The sequence below is a fragment of the Barbus barbus genome (genome assembly GCF_936440315.1).
Source record: "Barbus barbus genome assembly, chromosome: 28".
NCBI lineage: Eukaryota > Metazoa > Chordata > Actinopteri > Cypriniformes > Cyprinidae > Barbus > Barbus barbus.
Window position 1 is genome coordinate 29,341,456 of NC_136756.1, and position 24,717 is coordinate 29,366,172.

The 24,717-nt window shown below is 34.6% G+C and overlaps 2 protein-coding genes across 3 annotated transcripts in view; one reads left to right on the forward strand and one right to left on the reverse strand.

Annotated features, from left to right (window-relative positions):
• The window catches only part of LOC306848635 (synaptic plasticity regulator PANTS-like), an 806,624-nt gene that overhangs the window by 722,902 nt on the left and 59,005 nt on the right, over positions 1–24,717 (forward strand). The window lies entirely within an intron of this gene.
• Positions 1–24,717, reverse strand: part of efna5b (ephrin-A5b) — a 115,578-nt gene that overhangs the window by 18,627 nt on the left and 72,234 nt on the right. For both annotated transcript variants that reach the window (XM_079383290.1, XM_079383289.1), the window contains exon 2: positions 3,086–3,378. In XM_079383290.1, the coding sequence (XP_079239416.1) occupies positions 3,086–3,378 (293 nt within the window). The remainder of the gene's footprint in view (positions 1–3,085; positions 3,379–24,717) is intronic.

Below are 24,717 nucleotides of genomic sequence, written 5' to 3' on the forward strand. Positions count from 1 at the left end.
ACACTGAACTGAGTTGAGCCGAGTAATGACAGCTTTATAGTTGAAAAGCAATTTGAAAATTATTTAATTTTGCAACATTCACACTATTTTCCTGTTTATTACTGTGAAGCTGCTTTGAAACAATCTGTGTTGTATGAAGCACAATCTAAATAAATTGTATAAATGCAATTTACATAAATAAAAAATATTAATAAATAACGTGACCAACTTATTTTGCCTCCTTCCTTCTTGTATTTTTTTTTTCCTCCCTAAAAAAAGACATTGCCTTTTTTTTGGACCTATTTCTGTACTAATCTGATGGACAATAAAGAGTCCTTGAGCTTTAGAATGGCACAATATAAATAGAAATAATTATTATTGCTCCCAAACCCATTTTAAAAATTGTTGTAAAAGTCCTGAGCCTGAAAAAAAAAAATGAATGAATGAATTTAAAAAAACAATAAAATATAATAAAAGAATAGAATAAAAATAAAACAATTAAATGCTGGCTAAGTATTTACAATATTTTCTTACAAATTTAATAAGTATAATATTTCTATTTTGCTTACAACATATACATTTTGAATGTCTGTCAATGGAGAAAGATGCGTTTCACAGACTAACCAGCTAACCACTAGTTCGGTCTAGTTTTAGTCTCTGACCTTAAAGGTCAAGGTCACTGTCAGCAGATATGACCAAATAAACATTCAGTGAACATGAGCATAATCAATCAGTTGAATACTATAATTAAGAAATGCACAATGATATGGATGTCAGCATGATATAAAATGCTATTAAAAAGGAGTTTGACAGTTTTCATTATAGTCGAAACGAAAGCTTGACGGATGAACTGGAAAGGAGGTTTTAATTGAACATTTGCTTAAATATTCCTGCCAGAGAAAGCTGACGTCTTTAACCATTCCCTAATTGCGAAATCATTTTTCTTAATACAGATATTAATAATACCGATGACTCTTTCAGTGTCTGCGAGACGAGTCGTTGTAAAATATAGCAGCTAAAAGTGGGACTTCAGCTTCAGCTCTGACTTTCTGTTTGGAATTATGTTCAACATGATTGTCGTGATGTATATTAATTATGATGTTCGCCAGAGAGACAGAAGCTGCCAAGATCTATCTGGCAGGAGCTGAATAAAGACTGATCCGTGCAGTGAGACAGAACAATCAGTCAGAGAGGGCAAACGTATTTCACAGATGTTCGCTTTGGACCGCGAGCGAGGATGATGGGACTCGTGAGAAGAGCGATATGCTGGATGATTTTCCTGTCCTCAGCAGCACCAGCTAGTCAAGCACATAATAACGGCTCTCCGTGTAACGATATGAAGGTCCTGCAGGAGCCACGTTCCACATTATGAATGAAAACTAATGAGGTTTGCCTGTGTTTTCATCTCACCTTGTCGACAGGTGTCCTTCAGCGAAACCCTCGAATCACATTTTCTTCCCAAAGAATATCGATTCACATTGATTTCTGCCCTGCCTGGATTTCATATGCTTTCGTCCTTGAGAGCGAATCTCAAAATTTACAGCTTCGACCCAGTGAGAGAAAACATTGCAGTTTCTTATAGTCTCCATGCAGTTGAGCATTATGCACAAATGGCTTTGTCACTGACATACAGTGAGGGAAATAAACTTTTATTGCGCTTGAAATGAAACAACCTGCGGCCCTAAATGCATCAAACTCCATCAGAAATGTGAGAAGCTGAAAAAACTAAACACACCTGGATGAACTGGTATTTCTGGTTTCTGACTGATATTTCACCTAATAATGAAACTCTACAGTATGACATCATGTTTATACCTCATTTTGCTTGCTTAAACAAACCAATCTCTTATAAGAAACTTTAAAATCGATATAAAATAAAAAATAATAATAATAAAATAAAAAACATACTATATATATGAGACTATGTACATAATTTGAAACCTATAAATAATAGTTTTAATAATCATACGTTTTTATGTTTTGAAAAAGTAATTAATGTTAAAGGTTTACTGTTTTTTTTGTTTGTTTTTTTTGTTAATGATGAGTATGTTATAAAAAAAATTAAATATATTTGCATCCATCCATCCTTTCTCCTTCACTTATCTGCAGTGGTTGCTGTTGTATGCGGATAAAATTTACTAAATAAATAAATCTAAAATAAATTAAATATAAATCTATATTTAATAGTTTATATGTTCTTTATTATTATTATTATTATTTTTTTTTTTTAAAGGTTTACTGTGTTAACTCTTAAAAGGCTGAACTACTATATTCGCTCTATTTAAAGATGCATAACTTCACGACTGACATGTTTGATTTTAAAACTATGCACTTTTACATGTTGTTTGAACTGAAATGTGTGTTGGCAATGTTTGTACACAACCACACTATAATGATAAAATCCACCCAGATTCTTGTATGTGTGACGTCACACAGACCCAGGCCCCTCCCACAATTGTTGATTGACACTGGTGTTTTACCTTAGACCCGCCCTGAGTGAGCTGTAAACAGTTGCCATTGTTTCAACACCAGAGCAGCTGTAGACAAAAATGTCTCCTAAGCGATTGAAGTGTTTTGATGTTGGATGTAATAATGAAGATAGCAGTCGTCATTTACTCCTGACATCTAAGCCGCTGAAGACGCAGTGGATTACTTTTGATTCTGAAGGGAATGCACCCCTGATCTACCTAAATGCATCTATGTTTGCGCGAATAATTCATTATCCAGATTCACCTGAAGAAGTGAAAATAAGTGTTTTTTTATGAATCTTTGAAAATCGCCTTTCCTAATAATGTGCTAGTTAGAAGTTCCACGATGAATTCTGCTAAAGTTTACAGTGTCATGAGAACGGCTTGTCTCCCCTTGGAAGTCAGCAGAGCTCATTAGCATTTAAAGAGACATGCACCGAAACGGGTCGCTGTCAACAGAGCTGTTTTTACCCTGTTGTTTTACACTACCATTGAGATATTTTAACCAAAGTATGTTTATAGACTTTTCATTAAGACCCTAAAGAATCATATCAGCTTGTGAAAAATGGGCATCCGTTGACCCCTATGGTCTTTAGTCGGACTTCTCCTGTAAAGCTGATCTGTGCTCTCATACTCACAGATGTAGTAATACTCTCGGCCCGGCCGGAACTCGAAGCCCAGCGAGAAAGGCGTGAAGAGCTGGAACTTCTCAGAGAACTTGAGTGGGCCGTTGGGCGAATACGGCCGGTTGCACTCCCAGCGCTTGAAGCCTTTGGCCGTGTGGTCACACGTGCTGTAGCCGTCGTAGTTGACCATGTAGAGCACATATCGCTCAGCTCTCTCCTCAGGGACCGAGTCCTCATAGTGCGGACAGTACACATCCAGGTAGTCGTTTATACAGACGTCGATGTGATAGTCTCCACGGTGAAACCTGCAGGACACAGAGAGCCAGATGCATCAGAAAACAATCCTATGCTTCTCATCCGAAAGACTGTTTGATTCCAGAGAGAAATATGTGATAGATTACACATGCAAATATTTGCTTGATTTTTCACAGCGACAGGAACACGAGACTGAAACCGCTTCTTTGCTTTGAAATTAATGCTCTTCTAAGCTAAAACAATCTTCCAGTAAATATGAGATGATGCTCTTAAATCAGCAGTGACATTTTAGTATCATTGATATACTATAAATAAAATGTTACAATTTTTTAAAAAATATTTTTTTTTTACGTTAGTATAATAAAAAATATATATATATTTGTATTTTTATATGTTTGTTACCGATAATAACCTTAGATTGAGATCAGATGCATTTTACTGAGATTAGCGCTGGTTTGCTTCCATGAGACTTGTTTGCCAAGCATCTTGAAACAACTCCAACGTGCAACACAAGAAATGATCTCATTAATCACAAAAGAGACTAACATGTCCAAATGCGTGCCTGATGTGTTTACGGATGACATGCAAATCTGCTATCATCTCACCGATGAAATACATAACGTGCCCTTACTTGGTTCTGAAAACATTGCAGAGTATGTGAAAATGAGCAGCGGTAAGCGTTAAAGAGAATGACCTCTGACTGACTCTAAACGAATGTTTGTCAAAGTGACAGTATTTCTCTCTTTGGGCCCTCGTGTACTCGCATCACCTGTAAATACTCTCCACCTTGTTCTCTAAACTCTCAACGAATGACTAAACAACCTCATTCCTGCCGCTGAACAGCCATTTCTCAGGCAGGTCAAAGTTTTAATTGAGAATCAGTTAGAGAAATGGCCTGACAGGATCTTGTGGAAACTTTTAATTGAAATTCTCCATCCTTGAATTCCACCGAAACCATTTATTAATGAATTAGTTAAAAACCATTCTATTGCTGCTTTAAATCAGAAATCAAAGTGTGCTGCGAATGGCGATGCTGTTGACAGTCTAGAGCTAAAATAAATCGCAGGGTCAAACGGGCAGAGAGAGATCCAGGCCGAATATATTCAAGAACACACAGAAAACCTCTCCTTGTTCAATCTGCTTCACTGTCTGCATCCACACACACAGTCAACTCAATTAACAAAGTTAATAATCCCCTTCTCAATGACGGCACGCTTCATTAGCAGCCCTCTCTCACCCGCAGCAGGAGCCGCTGATGCTCTGGAGGTGTAAACAGCGAGGGCAGACAATTAACACACACCACAGTTCATCAACACCAGACCGTCAGAGTATTCACATCTGGAATAAATACATTCTATATGCGAGAAACTGAAAAGTGATTAATGCATATCCAGCTAATGGTTAAGGTTCTGACAAGGTTCTTTCAATGTAATAAACAAACGTTTTCCGTTAACGTTTATAGAACGTTCATTAAACGTTACATTATCAAAAACGTTACATTACATCATTCATGGAACGTTCAACTTTTACAAGTTGTATCTACTAATTTTATTTAATGGACCTGAGTTGATACAGTATGAACTAACAAACTAATAAATACTAATAAACATTGTAACACATAAATTGCTCATTGTTAGTTACTAAAATTAACTATGTAACCATGTTACATAGTAAAATATTACCATTTGTTACAAATGGTAAATGGTAGGTTACCAAATGTTACAACTGCAAAATCATAGCATTTTTGTGTATTTAGTTTTAGCAACTACAGTATTTCAAGCTAAATAAAATGAAAATAAGAATATGAACATTAGCAAAATGTTCTTAGCACTTTATTTAAGTGAATATTACATGTTCAATACAAACACGAGCTATAAAGTCTCTACTTTTCTAGATGATTTTATCACATCAGTCCAAATAATAATAGCAATAATAATATACTTATTTATTTAAACAATTATTCTGTATAATTTATATAGAAATACTAAAAAGAAAAACAATATATTTTGGAATATATAAATATTTTATAATACACACACACATGATATATTATATAATTATATATTCCTATAATATTAGCAAAATTATACAATTGAAAATTTCCTTAATGGTTTCTCTAACATTCACATAAAATGTAAAAAAAAAAAAATCTGTATGTTTTGTTTGTTCTGAGAACTTTCAGAAATAACGTTTTCATAACTTTCTATTCATACAATTGCTTTTATTGCTGCTGAAAGATCGTTAAACTTAAGTGTATTCCAGCTTAAATGTAAATACCATGGTAAGCAAATACAGTAAATGTTGCTACTAAAAACTCATTCAGTACAACAGTACTATATTTTTTACTTTCGGAGGGAAATTAATAGATTTATTGTAAGAACAGAGCTTTGGAAATATCTGCTCTTATCAATAAAATATAATTTCATAGACACATACTTCAGAGCTGAAGGAGCTGGTGGTCTTTTGAACTTTCATAAACAATATTTCAATAGACACAAATGAATTTCACAAGCGTTTTCTCTCATCTTGAGCTCCGTATGAAGAACGGCGGTTCTAATTGGTTACAAAACAAATATTCAGTAGACGCTGCTTCTGAAGATCTCACACCAAGAACTTCAGAAATACAGACAGATTGTTGAAAATGAATATTACATTTCTCTGGATGAGAGAGAATAGAGTTGCAATATTTCTTTTGAATCCCCAGGATCCTGAATATTATTCATTTGAGGAATGTCCCTGTAAAGTCTAGCGACGTTTTAATCTGTTTTTATTTGTTACTGATATCACGTCGACTGCACATAAATTCTCTGATTTCCAGGAACCTCTTGGCAATCTATTTTAAATTCAATTCTATTGCTGTCTTTCAAAAGAAATACAGTCAGGCACAAAAATCCTGTGTTCAGCTGTGTGTGTAACATGACCTAATTTAGCAAAAATAATTTCAACAAGCTCGAAGCACATTTACAGTAATGGACGTCTATGGGCAAGACATTCAGGAGGGTTGAAAGCAGAAATGTGCCGTTTGTGTTTTAATTACAGCACATATTAAATCCTGAAATGAGCTGTAAATACAAAAATAAGCTGTAAAGTCTCTAATTAGGACACTTTTCAAGGTGATTTTTTTTCACAACAGTCTAAATAACAACAACTACTACTACTACTACAACAATAATAATATAAACTACTATTAATAATAATGTTATACAATATATACTTATTTAATACAAACAATTATATAAACAGTATACATACAGAATGTATGTGTATATATAAAAACAACAATAACTACTACTATAAATAAAAATGCTATACAATATATACTTAATAAAAACTATTATATATACTGTATATCTATCATTTATATATCTATCTATCTATACATATAAGATTAATATATTGCAATATATATATATTATTATAATGTTAATGAGCTGTAAAGTCTCAGTCTAAATAGCAACAACCATAATAATAATATTAATAATTACTTTTAATAATAATGTTATACAATATACTTATTTAATAAAAACGTATAACTTATAATATAAATAATAATAATATATTTAGCAATATTCTATTAATGTATATATTAATATACTGCAAAATATATTAAAATTATTGATTATTTTACAATAATTCTTTATAACATTTACCATTTTATATATATATATATATATATATATATATATAATATTGTGTTATGGTATATGTAAACATATTATTATTATTATTTGCAATTTTGATGATATGTTAATATGTAATTATTATGCTTTTACTTTCAAAACAGTGTGTATTCAAATGTTTATCCGGGTGAAATATCAAACCCCATTGGCTTCCACTGTAAGTGCATTACTGTAAATGCAATTTTCCTTTGTTTTTACAAAGTGGAAATGATTTTCTGTGTTAATGGACCGGATGTCACAGATGCCGGATCTTGTATCGATCCCATACATTTCCTTTAATTTCATTCATCCGGGTGATTTTTTTCCACTGTGACTTTCTCGACCTCCGCTGAAAAACAAGCATTGAGAAACTGAGTTCTGCCGTTCCTGCAGGAAAAGTCCTTTCGGTCATACGAAAGGCAGTAATTAAAAACTGGGAATGGATGGTAGGCTAATTGTCAAATTATGATAATTACACGTCTTTGTTATGCTCCAGCTGTCTGGGAGAGAAGCTGAGGTCAAACGCAGCTCTGGCCGGCCGCGCTCTGTAATCAGAGAGGAGGATCGGCCAACTTTAGAACATTTATTACAAGCTGATTATAAACCCGAGGAGCTTGTGACGCTTTCTGTCTTTGACTCTGTACTGGATCTGTTTGGGACTGAGGCGGCTTTCCATATGGCCTGCTGATTGGTCTATTTCCATGACAATTACACAGCTCACTGAAAGTGGCCGAGCACTCAATGAAGAGGCATCTGACGGCACAATGATTACGCTGCTCTGACCGCCGACAGACAGAGAGAAAAACCATTCACTGTGATAAGACCTGCAGGTGTGATTGCCCACTACGCTTGACTGAGAGAACACACACACACACACACACACACACTCGTTTACTGAGCATCTGAATGAAGACACAACATAGACGTCTTTTGTTTTATAAATAGACTATATATATATATATACATACATAACCCTGTTCTGCATTATTCTGGAGAGTGAATGCATGTCCAGGATGAGGATGTAATACATTCTGGCATATTTCTGCACACTGTACATCCAGTATGTCTTTCCACACATCTCAATACCCGTCTGCTGTTCTCAAACACAGCATCATTCTACTTTACATGCATTTCTCCTGTGTTTTACCTCACTGGAGCTGACAGCTGCATTTACCTCTCACTGTTCACTGTGCAAAGCTCACATAAACATGCCTAGCTGTACTGTATTTACAGTGATGCTGTCATCAGCATAAACAACGTACAACAAACACTGATGATGCATGTTGATGCATCAACACCTTGACCCACTAACACCCTCTGGCATTATTAAAAAAAAATATCGACCCTCTAACACTAGCGTTCTCTATCCTATCTACTTGTTTTCTTTTTATTTATTATTAATAAATGAATAAATAAATACAATAAAAAACCTTGCTAAGTGTACTGTGTTAGACTAACCAGGACTTGTGGAGTAAAGTATTATGAGAGACAGACTGACTGAGTGATTGTGGTTACCTGCATCAGATGCAGCATTCATTCTTCAGATCAATCTCATATTCACAATAAAACATTATTTTGAATGTCCTCTGAGGAAAGCGATAGCTTTGTCGTACTATCCTTTCATCTGTTAAGGGTGATTTCTGATGACAGTGCTGTGGCTTACAGTGTTTTTGAAAGTAAAAATGACTTTCTTGTTTACAACCGCATTTCAGTCTTTCAATATAAAGTCTTTACTGCTGGCTCACTCATAAAAACATGTCGCCATCTAATGGCGGAGCAATGTATCCAAACACAGACCGCTTCTCAATACTAAACACATTATTTATACACAATATTGTGTATTGAATAATAATATTTACTAAACAACAGCAGCCACCATAAAAGTTGCTAGGCAATTCCGTCAAAAGTACAAAGGCAGCGCTCTGATAGACAGCATTGAAGTTATATACAATATTATGAGACTTTGCCCTCAGCCAAAACTATTTGCTCTAGAACAAATAATAGATTAATGAGACCAAAGCTGCCTGTTAGATTTATCCAAAACGAATTATATCTCATGTATGATCAGAAATTAAGATCCTCATTTGTTATTGATTCATTGATTTGTTATTGTGTTCTCAGCCCGTTCCCAGAGGACCGTTAGTGACCAGGAATTCGGAAGTCCACCGTGAGCCCTTTTCCCGTGTAAAGCAGTGGGATGCGAGACAGGAGGCATCAACAGCCTGTCTTTATATCAGATCTCCACCTGCTCCTGTTCCTGCAGCCCTGCCGAATACCAGCAACAGCTGCCTTCAATAAATCCTGACGCTGCTGCAGCGCAGGTAATATCTGTAACTGTAGAGGCCTGATCGTAAGTCCTTCTGCAGTCGAGCGGGACGCTATTTAGGAGGTTAGGCATGTGGCGCTCGCCAAGCGCGCGTCTAGAGTTCTCATACGAGCCGAGATGGAAACAGCAGCCGTATTTCCATCATTGTGAGAATGCGGAGGGAAGTTGTGCTGATGGTTTGATGGGCAGCTGGTTGGACCATCTCACCCGCTTCTGGCTAAAAACACCAGTCAACACATGCTGGACACATGTTTGACTTCCTCTGTCTGGCTTGCAAACATCCTCGCCAAAACCCGTGAGGAGATTCTGGTTTAGAAAGACACACGCATGAACTTGAAGAGCCTGAGATCCCACAAGAAACAGGAGAGGAGAAAATCAAACAGACCAAACAGAAAATGGGCATCAATCTCTACTGTTAGCATGTAAAATTAGGACTATTCTGTCCCAAAATCAATATATCTAAGCATATTATATAATTATATATAAGCATATATTATATATAGCCTATAAACTTATATATTATGCACAATTGATGTACTATTTCTGCCAGATGTATTTTTTTCTGGTTAATTTGTGTAAAATCTGTTAAAAAATTTTAAAAACTGTGGATTAGAATATCCCAAATTATACATGTACACTAATCTGTAATATAAAATATATATTATATAATATATTATCATAGTAATATATATATATATATAAAATTAGCATTATTCTTATTATTAATGTTTTATTTATATATTATATTTTTATATTTACCTAAGATCAACTTGTATATACAGTTAATAATTATATTTGCACAATTAACAAACACAATCAACAAACAAATTTCTATAACAAATAAATATTATTTATTTTTCAGGGTAATTTGCATTATATATATATATACATACATATACATATATGTATATGCATGATTAACAAACCATTTCTTCAAGATTGATTTTTCTGGATTTATAATTGCATTTGTTGTTTAAAAAAACTCTCGATGAAGATGATCTTTCATAAAGTAATGGTGTGTCCTAAAACAGGCCTACTGTTTTATAAATACGCTGAAGTGTGTACTTTCCCATCACAATGTATGCAGTGCATCTGGAGGCTCGTTTCTGCTGTGATTTTGGGCGGTCATGAGGACTCGAGGAGGGTCGATCGGACGTCATTATGCTGGTTTTGTAACGAGGTTCATGCATCAGATTTCATAAGCAGCGCACATGTTGATCAGATTCACCGCCACAAGCAAACATCTGCAATTATGAATGGTCAGTAAGGAGGTTAGGCAGGGTCTGGTCTGAGCACTCCTCTGCGGGTCAGATTGAGTTCAGCTCCCCGCAGCGCTGCGCATTTACTGACGATTAAATCATGAAAACGCCGCTCTCCTCTGGCTCTTCTTAAAGAAGACACCAGTGTAAACCGCGCTCCGTATTTATTAATATGTTTATCAAATATCCTCATTATCCCCCGCAGGAGAACTGTGTGGAAACTTGAAATCACAAATTCGTACATTCGTTTGCCGATACGGTTTACTGGCTTAAGGATTTACATAATATCATGTAAATTGAGGCTGCTTGAGTTTACTTCACTCAGTAAAACTGAATATTTCCATTTACAGAATCTATCAATCAACTCGTGTGTCACCTGACAAACACATTCAGAGAAATAAAACCAATCTGGACTGATAAAGTGAAGTTAAGGTGCTAAACTAAACGACTAAATTACAAAAAATAAAACTATATTTAACATAAATTTATGCTAAATAGATTTTTTTTTTTTTTAAATGAATAAAAATGACAAAAAGCACATAAAATTACTGAAACTAAAAACTGAATATAAAAATAAAGGCTAATTCAAAATATGAATAAATACCGCAATACTAAAATAATAATTTCCTATTAGCCTACTTATTTTTAAGTGATAAAAATACAGTCATTATGTATGACATTCATACTGTGGATATGTGACAAACATTTCCTACCACATAATAATAACTAATAAAAATATCTATAAAGATTCTGCTGGAATTTGTTTGCTTAGCTGGGAATCCCAGAGCAAAACATCCAGCATATGTGAAGGATTTTATTGAACAGAGCCGTGTCAGTGTGTAAAAGCCTCATGTGCAAACTGAACACATGTCGGGATATTCTTCTATTTGTTCTTGTATTTTCATCTAATTCCAGCTGATTCCTTCTCCCAGTGTGATCAGAGACAATTCATGCTAAGATATCAGAGAATCACAGCGTCTCTCCCGAACACACATCTCTGTCACTGCCTTTATCTGCCTCTCTGACTCCACACACACACACACACAAACACGGCGCGCACACACACACACACACACACACACACACACGTACACACACAGCAATCACAGTTTTCAAGGACTCTTGGTGGATAATTACTTTGCCTGCTGCATGTTCTGCATAAAAGGTAAATTAAGACTGTCACCTAAAAAAAAGAAGAAACACAATCCAGCTAACGAATGGATGTCACGCTGTCCTCTCTCTCTCTGTTGCTCTCGTAAAGAGACAGAGACTGCAGAACCGTGTGATTTATACTGTACGAGTGTGTCTTCCTCTCACTGTTTCAGGCTAGTTAAATATGAAGGCAAATTGAAAACACTCTGATTTAATCACATAGGCAACACCAAATAATAATTAATCAAATATTTATCGTAATATTTAGGGTTTTTTTTCAACTGCTTACACACTTTTTCAAAACTTTACACACAAATCCAAGAATTGCACACAAAAAGTGCAAAACACCTCACATCTCTTGCAAAATGAAGCACTGCATTCAAAATATCTCAGAAGCATATCTTTGCCATAATATTAATTCCTGTTAGAATTTTGTGTGTTACATAGAGAATTGTGTGTTGTGTTTTGCAAAAAGTGTTTAATGAAACTGAAAACTGAATCAAAGGCTGAGGATTAGTGTCTGGTTTTGCAGATTTGATGTGTGCTTCTGATGTTTGAGTGACATCTTTCAGAAACTGTGTGACAAGGAGAGATTTTGTGTGTAAGCAGTCGAAAAAACTGTAATATATTAGAAATAATATTTATACAACATTTTTGGTAATAAATATAAAAAATAATATGTAAATAATAAGAATATATTTAATTTAAAGTACTAATAAAAATCACTTTCATTAATTACAATGAAATAATATAAAAACATAGAATAGAAATAAAAATAAAACAACTCAAACTTAAAATTATAACACAATATTTGTTATAATAAATAATATTTACTGTAATATTTAATATGCATAATAATAATGTAATTATAAATAATATTATTTATTAGATGAAGTATTAAATGACTAACAATAAACATATAAATCTCTATATATATGTACACACACACAAGCACATAACAAAATTACTAAAACGTTAGCTAAAAATAAAATGAAAATAAAGAAAAATTCCAAATATTAATAAAATACTATAATAGTACATAAATAATGTTAAGATACCACTGACATTGATCACTAATTCTCTACAATGGGTTACCATGTGAAGGTGAGAGTGTGCTGCGATAGCAACACTTTCATCAAAAACAAAACTGCCACAAACTGAAGTGTCTGCCATTTCCTGAGGAAGAGAGAAACTTTGCTGTCCTGCAGAGTGTTTGTGCTCCAGGACTCTCTCGCTGGACCGCCGCCACACTCGCCTCTAATGAGGCTTCAGGCTTCGGGTTTGAGGCCAAAATGCCTGCGGATGATCTGGATGATTTGTGTATGAGATGGCGTTACATGTCTGGCGGAGAGCACAAACACAAACCTGGATCTGAGAAAACACAAACCCACACGGAATGACGGAACGAGAGACGCATCAAACGCAATGCAATACGTGTAACGCGATCGCTGCATGCCGTGTCATGCCTCGTATTTTGGGACTCTGCACTTACAGTGATAATATCTCTCAAAGCATCGCATTGCACCCAAGATAGCAACATTTGAGTGCTTATTACAGATGATTATTCACAAAGCTCTCTAATCAGGGCTGATATTAGCAGGGCTCTTCACACAGCTCTGAAAGCAGATGGACTCTCACTCAGTGTGGTTTATGGGTTAGTTAATCGAATACTAGTCTGTGTAACGCCCACTAACCACCCACAGTCTGTTCACACACTCCTCAAGCAGACCACACAACAGCCACCAACTGCAGTCAGACTGGGAAACAGGGTTTGCTTACGATGTCTTAGATAAGCTAGTTGATATACTTAACCAGGTTTGCATGGATAATTAACAAAGATTTCCCACAATAATATAATAAATATAAATAATAATATATATAATGTACAAAAGATATATGGAGTTTTTTGGAATCAATGTACATCTATATATATATTTATATGTTTAAAATATACTTTAAAGAATATACAAAAAAATTATATTTGTATATTTTTAAATCTATTTACAATATATATTTTCATATATTTATATCTGACAACAGCCAGTGCTCCACACGCTGATCTTTCTCTTCAAGAAACCTACATGAAAGCCTTAAAATTATAATAAATAAAATATTTATTGTAACTAGTGCTATCAAACGATTAATCGCATCCAAAATAAAAGTTTTTGTTTACATAACATATGTTTGTATACTGTATATATTTATTATGTATATATAAATACAAACACATGCATGTACATTTTTAAGAAAAATATGTTATGTTTATATATTCAATATATTTATATATAATATAAAATATAAGAATATATTAATGTATAAACATGTAAATATTTTAAATATATGTACTGTATGTGTGTGTATATATATATACATAATAAATATGCACAGTACACATACATATATAATGTAAACAAAAACTTATTTTGGATGTGATTAAACGCGATTAATAGTTTGACATCACTAATTGTAACATTTAATATATTAGGAATAATATTTATGTAACATTTTTGGTAATAAATATAAACAATAATATGTTAATAATAATAATATGTTTAAGTTAAATTACTAAAATTATCTAAAAGAAAACTAATAAAAATCACTTTCATTAATTACAATTAAATAATAAAAAAATAAAAAACTTAAAATTACAACAGCCAGTGCTCCACACAGAGATCTAATCTTTCTCTTCAAGAAACCTACATGAAATGAAAGACTTAAAATTATAATTATAATTGTAAAATCGAGTTAATTGAGTTAATTTCATAAAATCAACAGATATTTAATGTTTTGTGTGAGAACAAGTAGAAAAGCCAAGCGATCAGAGATAATGAACTGAGACTAATCTAATGCTGGATGTCTCTCTCGAGCCGGTTTGATCCCGGCACGCATACCAATTCAAATCAATAGCAGTCAATTAAGATAAGTGAACATCCACAGGTGAGCTGAACACGCTCTCCACCAACTCAAGGACATGTCCACCTTTCACACCAGACAAAAACAACTCAAGCAGGAGATTTACAGCCCAAAGAGCCTGTTTCCTCAGGATTAGCACAGCCAAAATATCCAGTGCCATGATTTACTGCCCTGAAGATTCACACAGAGAGCAGCTGCAGCTCCTGCGTTACAGAGTCTTGTCAATTAGGATTTGACACCTGGGGCAGGTCTGTGAACTCTGACCCCGCCGGGCCGTTCCACGCTCATTCAGGAGCAGCTAAATGAAGAATCGTCTCTGAACGGGAGGTCAGACCCCCGTGGAGGAGCTGCAAGGTCATGAGAGTCAACTGAATTATTTGTAAGTGCGTGATGTTTTGTTATTGTCACACATTCAGAGATTTGTCTAAGCAAGTCATAAACCCCCATAATTCCACAGTGCAAACGATGTGCTCAGTTCACCCTCATCTGCACATGATTAGACCGGCATTCTCCAGAAAAATCCAGCACAAGACGATACTGGTGCTGTCTCTATCAGTCCCACCTCACTTTGCACTTGGCCTATTTCAAGAGACGAGCAGCAGAAATGAAAGGAGGATGGAGGACTGCTGTAGGTCAGGTCAGGGTGGAGTCGACTGAGAGCTGAAGACGATGAAGAAACACTTCACACAAAAATCAACACTGTGTCGTCATTTACTCAACCTGCAGGACTTTCTGTCTATGATACTTTGCCTATTTCAGCTGTTTTTGCCCATGCAGTAAAAGTCAGTGAGGTCCGAAAATACACAGGAGCACTGTATGGACCCCTTCAAGACATCCTCTTTCACACTGCTGTTCAGGAGTTTGGAATAATTAAAATTATGTTTTTCAAAGAAGTCTCTTCTGCTCCTCAAGGCTGCATTTAATTAATCAAAAATACAGTAAAATCGTACAAACAGTACTGGAAAAACTGAAATATTTTTAGAATTTAAAATAGCCATTTTCAATTGAATATCTGTTAAACTGTAATTTATTCCTGTGATCAAATCTGTATTTTCTTCAGTGTCACATGATCTTCAGAAATCATAATAATATACTGATTTACTGCTCAACAAACATTTCTGATTATTATCAATGTTGAAAACAGTTGAGCTGCACAAAATTTTTGTGGAAAATCAGATACACTATCATTAAAAAATCTGGAGTAAGATTAAAATAATAATAATAATTAATGAATGAATTAATACATATTTCCAATCAGTAATGATGTATTAAATTGATGAAAAGAGACGGTAAGGGCATTTATAAAGAAAAATAAAAAAATGCATCACAGTTTCTACAAAAATAAGCACAAATGTTTCAAATTAAATTTAGTTTGTGTTTTTTTTTTTACAGTTTTTTTTTATGTTTGTTTTAATTATGCCTGTTTAGTATTTATTTTTTATTTCAGTTTGTTTTAGTTTTAGTCATTTTAGTGCATCAACGTAAATGAAAAAAATTGAAACTTTGCCTTCAATTAGCTTAACTGTTTTTAACATTTTTAATTTTAGTTAATGATAATAACACTGAGGTAAAGGTGAGATGTAATATAAATAAATAAATAACACTTAATCAGCTATAATGTATTAAATTGATCAAAGTCACAGTAAAGACATTTATAAGGTTACAAAAGCTTTCTATTTCAAATAAATGCTGAACTTTTTAACTTTTTATTTCGTATTTGTCCTGAAAAATCCTGAAAAATAAAATATATCACGGTTTCCACAAAAATATTGTGCAACACAACTGTGTTCAACATTGATAATAATCAGAAATGTTTGTTGAGCAGTAAATCAGTATATTATTATGATTTCTGAAGATCATGTGACACTGAAGACTGGAGTAATGATGCTGAAAATACAGCTGCAGATCACAGACATAAATTACAGTTTAACACATATTCACACAGAAAACAGCTGTTTTAAATTATAAAAAGATTTCACAATTTTCAGTTCATTTTTGATCAAATAAATGGAGTGTTGGTGAAAATCTATGTTTGTAGGTTTGTGATGACACGAGTGTGAGAACGTGATGCCACATAATGCTGATTTCTGAATGATCTCTCCTTTAAAATGAACTACTGGAATATGCATTGGCTCGGATGAAAGCGGGAAGGACAGAGGGAAGATTCAGATGCGCGAGAGGAGACTCTAAACATAGCGGGTGCTGACAGCATGCCGAGCGTCTCGTTGTCCGAACCCCTGCAGCTGTTGCCTAAATCTCCCGTCGAGTCTTGGCAGGTCTGTCAGAGCCTCCGGGCCGAGCGTCCGCTCACAGCAGGCCTGGAGAAACAGCCCAAACACACTCCAGCTGACCCGTGCCGCGCCGAAAGCTTGACACGCTCGTCATTCCCGCTCACATTACGCCCAGCGGTGACCAAGTCAAATATGTGACCCTGGACCACAAAACCAGTCATAAGGGTCAATTTAATTAAATTGAACATAATTTGAAAGCTGAATAAATAATCTTTCCATTGATGTATTGTTTGTTATGATCGGACAATATTTGACTGATATACAACTATTTGAAAATCTTGAATCTGAGGCTGTAAAAAAATCTAAATATTGAGAAAATCACCTTTAAAGTTGTTCAAATGAAGTTCTTAGCAATGCATATTACAAATCAAAAATTAAGTTTTGATATATTTATGGTAGGAATTTTACAAAATATCTTCATGGAACATGATCTTTATTTAACCCTCTACTGCATAGTGTTGACCTCTTATGCCCCATGTTAAGTGCATGTTTTTTTAAATGATTGCAACCAATTAAAATGTTTGAATAATATCAAAGAACAGTCCAATAAGGTGTGGGAGTCACTATCAAGCACCATTTGAAGGTGGGACGTCCTGTTCTGACACATGGTCACAGGAGCACATGGTGTGAGAAGGCAAGATTATTTGCTTTAGTAATCTTATTTAAAATGACATGACCTGTGCATAAAAAATATTTATGTGTGTATGAAGACTTTTGTCAGGTTTTATGAATTTTTTATTTATTTTGCATGTTCTGCAATTCAGTTTTTCTTTTCGTTGCCTCAGGGCAACATTGCGCAGTAAGGGGTAAGGAAGCAGGGGTCCACAGCATTATGTGTGACAAAAAAGGAAGATGCAAGGTTCCTGGGTGCAAAGGAACACCCAAAGTGATGTGCAAAATGTGTAATGTGCACCTCTGTTTCACAGCAGAGAAGAAGCACTTCTTGAAGTTTAACACGGAGTAAAATCTCATTCGATGAAGTACATGAATGAATGAATGAATGATGCATTAATATAGCGCATTTATTGTGTATTGCCGTACACCCAAAGCGCTTTACAATCATGTGGGGGTCTCTCCTCAACCACCACCAGTGTGCAGCATCCACTTGGATGATGTGACAGCAGCCACAGTACAGCGGCGCCAGTGCGCTCACCACACACCAGCCACAGGTGGAGAGGAGAGAGTCATAGAGCCAGTCAAATGGATGGGGATTACTAGGAGGCCATGATTGATAAGGGCCAGTGGAGGGAATTTGGCCAGGACATGATACATGATATGACACGACACACTACATCAGGGCTGGGAAACTTCAGTCCTGCAGAGTTAGCTTCAGTCCAAATCAAACACATCAGAACAAGCTAATGAGTGTATTGGAGCTAAACTCTGCAGGACAGTGGCCCTCCAGGACCGGAGTTTACCAGCCTCGCACCACGACACAAACCTACGTCTGAATCAAATGCAATATATCAGTGTGTTTCAAGTGTTTTTCCCTTTTCATGTAATGATTTTTGACATTTTTTGGACAGATTTGTGATTTTGAATTGCTCTCTGAACTTTGGCGTATGATATGTGAATGGAGAATTTCCTCCGTAATTCTGTACCAATGTTGAAAAAATATTTTGGGATGGGGGGGGGGGGGGGGGGGGGGGGGGAGAGGGAGGTGAGAGGTGGTCAAAAAAATGTTTTATCAATAAAATGTTCCCAAATAAACCAAAAAATTATGTGGAATAATTTTTTATCATGTACCATCATGTACCTTTAATGATTTTTGTCATAAAAGAGAAATGTATAATTGTGATCCATACAATGTATTGTTGGCTATTGCTACAAATATACCTGTGCTACTGATGACTGCTTTTGTGCTGCAGGGACAGATATAGAGCGTGTCTTATGGGAGCTTGGTTTAGAAGGTGTTTCTGCATCAGATGGACGTAAATCTGAGCGCTGCTCGTCTAGTCAGAGGGAGATTTATCTGGATTCGGCTGATAGGGAGCGGGTGGCGCTTAATTCTCCAGTTCTCATAAATATCAGTCAGCAATCCACCGGCTGAAGTTTGTGAGCAGGTTAATGTGGCGTGAAAATATTAGACAAAAATATCAAAGCCTTTGCTATGAATCTGATTCCAATACAGCCTTCAGATGGCACTTAAATTTGCCTTTACTTCAGGTTATTAGCATCAATTAAGATTATTAACATTTAACATTTAAGTTAATTGAAATAAAATAAATGTTAACTAAAATGACATAAAACTTTCAGTTATACTTTCAGTAAATATGTTCATTAGTTGCAAAAGGTAAAATTTCAACTTTTTTGGTTTGTGTTTTTTTAAATTGCTAAAACCAAAACAAAAAATATCTAAACTAAAACTGATATTAAAAACTAATTAATAAATAAACAAATAAGCTAAACAGACATATAAAAACAAACAAACAAATCAAAGCAAAAACAGATAAAACTGACAGAAACTTTCTGGGAAAAACAAAAATTAAAATCAAAACAGAAAATATAAAAATAAAAAGTAATAAAATATTAAATACCATAATACTGTATTAATAATACTAATTAATCTACTGAAATTAAGCAGAAAGAAAAAAAAAATTATAAAAAGTAACAAAACCTACAAAAAAGACAAAATTACTAAAATAAAAACAGAATATATAAAAAAAAAACTAATTCAAAATATTTAAAACCATATTATATTAATAATACTAAAATAACACTGTTTTACTGTTTTTATTTACTGAAAAAAACATAAAAAAATCAAACAATTACTATAACTTTAATTAAAATTAAAAAATAAATATTATATAAAAATATTATGAAATGCCATATAATTAACAGTAAAAAAAAACTACAATGCAAGTTCACTTGTAAAGTCAGCATGAACTCAGAACTGACTTTATTAGATTATCGTCTGCTCCTGATCTGACTATGAATGATTCACATTATTCTGGAGCAGGACGTTTTTCTTCATAATCCTGAGAGATCGAATCAATTCCTGCTCTACATGTATTTCTTGTTGAATATCCTGTTTCAATTACAAATACGTCATAAAAGTACAAACTGCATTTCATTTAGACTTTAAATCAATGGCAATAAAACTTCACGACACGTTCACTGACTCGCAGAGAAAGAAAAAAGAAAGAAGGAAAGACAGGAATCTTTAAATCCAGATTTAAACATCTTAATAACAAAGATCAGATTTCTGCTTGAAGTCAAATAAGACAGAGGAACGTTCATACAATCGATTCTTCATTTACATTCAAATAAGAGGATACAAATCAAAGAAGGAAAGCAGTGGTTGGAAAATGCCATTTGTCGGCTCGAGCTCCTTTGATTTAGTGTTTGAGACGATGAGGAATATCTCATCCATATCTCTGTGGAAGTCATGGATGGCCAGGATTAAATTGAATTGGTCCCATCGTCATCCTCCCTCTCTCTTTCTCTCTCTCTCTCTCTCTCTCTGACTGTTGTGAAATGATAAATGTGAATGATAGAGTCTCCATATGGCTTCTCTGAGCAAATCTGAGAGTCTGACAGCGTCCAGATCACAAACACCAGCTGCTGCACTGTCCAGCACACACACACACACACACACACACACACACACACACGCACGCAGACACACACACACACACACACACACACACACACACACACACACACACACACACGCACACACACACACACGCACGCACGCAGACACACACACACACACACACACACACACACACGCACGCAGACTCACACGCACGCACACGCACACACGCACGCACACACACACACACACACACACACACACGCACGCACACACACACACACACCTGATCGGGGAATATACAAATGATGATACAAACTTTTTTCTTCAGCTGAACCCCTTTGAGCTACAATATTTACTTGAAGTCCGCCTAAGATTTTATATTTTTATGTATAGTTGTATATATATATATATATATATATATATATAAAGTTAATATTTCATTAAGTTAACACCATTTTTGCATATTCACGCTTCTTAGATGTCAGTTGATGGTCACATGACATGCAGCTAAATAAAATATTTCAGCTTTTTAATAAGTGTTATTTTAAGGGTTTTTATTTAAAATTATGATTCATACAATTATCAAATTGTAATTATTATTATTATTACAATTTGAAATATTTAAAATTAAATTAAGTTTTTAAATTGTATTTATAATTTAAAATTAATAATCCAACTTTCATCAACTTTAAATGTCTATAAATAAAATAAAATAAAACTTCAAATGATATTCTTTAGATATTTCATTCATACTTTCACATATTTCGGTTAGTTGGCAAGGCAAAATTTCAAATTTTTGGTTAGTTTAAGCTGATAACTAAGCTAAAACTGAAATAATAAATAATAAAAATTAAACAGACATATAAAAAAAATTATTAAGTGTTTTGTGTTTATATTTTAATGTTTTTAAAATTGTTATTAAAAATGTTAATTATTATTTTTTTACTATTTAATGTTTAAAATTAAATATTATTTTTAAGCATTTGTATTTTAATGTTTTTAAAATGTTATTAGAAATTGTCATGTTTATAATTATTATTAATATTATATAATTTAAAATTAAATATTACATGTTTTAATTGTATTTAACATTTTATTTTTATTTTTATTTATTTGTCATTTATTTGTAGCCTATTTAGTATTATAATAGTAGTAGTGATTTTTATGATTTAAATAATAACTAGACTTTCCTCAACTCACTAACCCCAGTTTGGGAAACCCTACTAGTACATTCAGTGGTGTTGGTTACTAGCTGGTCTCTATGTGTTCGGGGAACAACTGTCCAAGATCACCACTGGATCTCTGGATTGACCATTTAGACAGAAACACAGCTATATACAGTATATTAGAAAATATGTCCAGACGGACTTCAAAAACGTCCAGCAGATGAAATAAGAGACATTTAGTAAGAGATTCAATGCCTGGGAAGATCCTCAGAATGCTTGACCTCTGCCGACCTCTAGGGTTCAGCCACAGATGCACTTCGACCCAAACCGAGCGAAGCAAAGCGTCGAGCACCTCTCCAACAATCACTCAGCATGCATTTCCAGCTGATGTGAGATGCATTTATATTTAACATGTGCCAAACTCAAACTACTCCAGAACTGAATGCCATTTTACTGAGAAAGAAAGGTCAGTTCACATAAAATGTGTTTTTATACATCTACAGGAGAGCCCATCATCGGATCGAGGAACAAGCTTGTTAAGTTAATACGCTGGATGCGACAGAAGCAGAGCGCATGCTGTAAAAAATGCACGTGTGTTTTACTGACGCGCTAAAAAATTAATCTTCCAGTTTACAGGACCTTCTGAGTCACAAAAGTTGAAAAGACACCAACATTATTGCAGTACATTTTACAAGAAAATATTTCACTTCTAAAATGATTTATTTTAGGAAAATGTTGCCATATGGCAAAAGTGTACCAAAATGGAAAATGGCCCAAAAAAATTATTTTCAATTTAAATGCATATTTCTTTTAGAAATTGATGCATCCGACCTTTGCATTTATCAATCTTCCATCAGCCACACACACCTACAGACACATATACACATGCACACACACACACACTCATTGTTACAGTCACTGGAGGCTAACTCGTCCTCATTGTCATCAATGCACTCTTCCTATTGCCCTTTCTGTAAAATATTATTCATGTTATTATCTATAAAAAACCCCAATGGGGAAATACATTACTTCAATTCCACTGTTGTTTAGCGTTGCCATATGGTAACATTGATATTTTCTCAATTTACAATAAAACTATATTAGACAATTATTTGTTGATTTGTGAATATAAAAATGTAATTTACTAACCAAAGATGATGCAAAAAAAAAAAAAAAAATCAATCATCCGTAAGAGGAGATGTTCAGAAATGAGGTTAACAGAGCAATTTCTGGAGCAATTCAACAGGTGTCCTCCATGTGAGGGTGACAGTGGGAAAAAGTGTTCGAATGTCATTTGAATTAAAAACAGCACATCGTTGACTACCTTAAAGGGATAGTTCACCCAAAAATTAAAATGCTGTCATTATTTACTCACCTTCAAGTAGTCCCAAACCTGTATGAAGTTCTTTGTTCTGCTGAACACAAAGGAAGATATTTTGAAGAAAGTTTGTAATCAGGCTGTTTTGAGGCACCATTGACTTCCATAGTAGGAAAAATAAATACTATGGAAGTCCCCAGAACTGCTGTTTCCCACATTCTTCAGAATATCTTCCTTTGTGTTCAGCAGAACAAACACATTCATACAGGTTCGGAGCTACTTGAGGGTGAACTACTTATTTTTCTTTTTTTTTCAGAATAACAAGGAAATAAGTAATTACTTGCTATTTCAACAGTGCTTACAAAGTCCTTCCTGTGTAATGGTTATGTCAAATGTTGCACTTTATTTTACAGTCCTATTTCCATATACTTACTATGTACCTTGGTCAATGTTTATACCCCCAACTTGAGTACCGCGTAACTTATTCTGTACATTAACTAATAGATACATACACCAGTACAAAAGAACATCTGTTATTTCTTGCCCAACTGGTTAATGAAAATGGTATAATTTCAAGTCACTTCAAGTCTTTCCTTGTCAAAATCTGAAAAATGTCATTGTTCCTGTGGAAGGGTTACAGAGCCTAACCTGGAGACGTCTGGAGTAATCAAGCAATTAACCTCTGCTGGAGAGGAGGACAAGAAAAACAGACATGGATAGAGAGAAAGAGAGAGAAAGCGATTCCTCAACCTCCCAGGGATCCCAGACTAATCCAGCAGCGCTTTATAGAGTCATACAGCACTACAAATCCCACAATTCATCTGAATGAATCCTCCACGAACGCACTCGTCCCATAAGATCACACACCTCTGGGTTCTCGCTGTCTTCTGAGGAATGGCTCCAGCAGCACGTTATGTAAGCACAGTAACGAAGCACTTCTTTCTGTTCTTCAGCACTGACGCACACAATCACAGCGCAGACAGCCGTTGCGCTTCGTTGTTGTTTTATCATCATGTTCATTAGCGTGTGGCTTTATTTAATCTACTTGGGATTGCAACAGTCTAAAATCGTCCCGTTTCATCCGAGCGCCAAAAATGTGGCGATAAACACTGATGTTTGAAGAACAGCTGAACAAACATCCCGCTAACTCTCCTCGTCAATGAACACGCCAGTTCTCACTTATGTCCCACACTTTCTTCAGTGTTTTGTTCGCTCTATCAGTCAGTCTCACACACACACACACACAACTCAAAGCCCCAAAAGACAAAGAAAAGCATTATTTACTTGTTTCATGAATTGTTTTTATCTCTGAAGACCCCAGCAGGGGGTTTTGTCAGATTGAACTCACAGTTTTATCGCTGAAGTGTAGCTCAGTAAACACACACACACACACACAAACACACACTAATGTGCAGACTCATAATTAAATGTCTTAATTAAATCTCTGCTGAGTTTTTGCTGTTGCTGTGAGTCTCTTGTCTCTTTTTAGTCTCAAATGAAACACTTATGGACTTGTCTGATACTGAAAATAAAAATGATTACGAGAGCTTTCTATTGCTAGATTTAATATGACTGGCTTTACACTAGTTTGGGGTCAGTAGGATATTTTTTTAAAGAAATTAATGCTTTTATTCAGAGAGGATGCATTAAATCGATCAAAAGTGCCAGTAAAGACATTTATAATGTTACAAAATATTTCTATTTCTAATAAATGCTGTCCTTTTGAACTTTCTATTCATAAAAGAATCATGAAAAAAATAATGT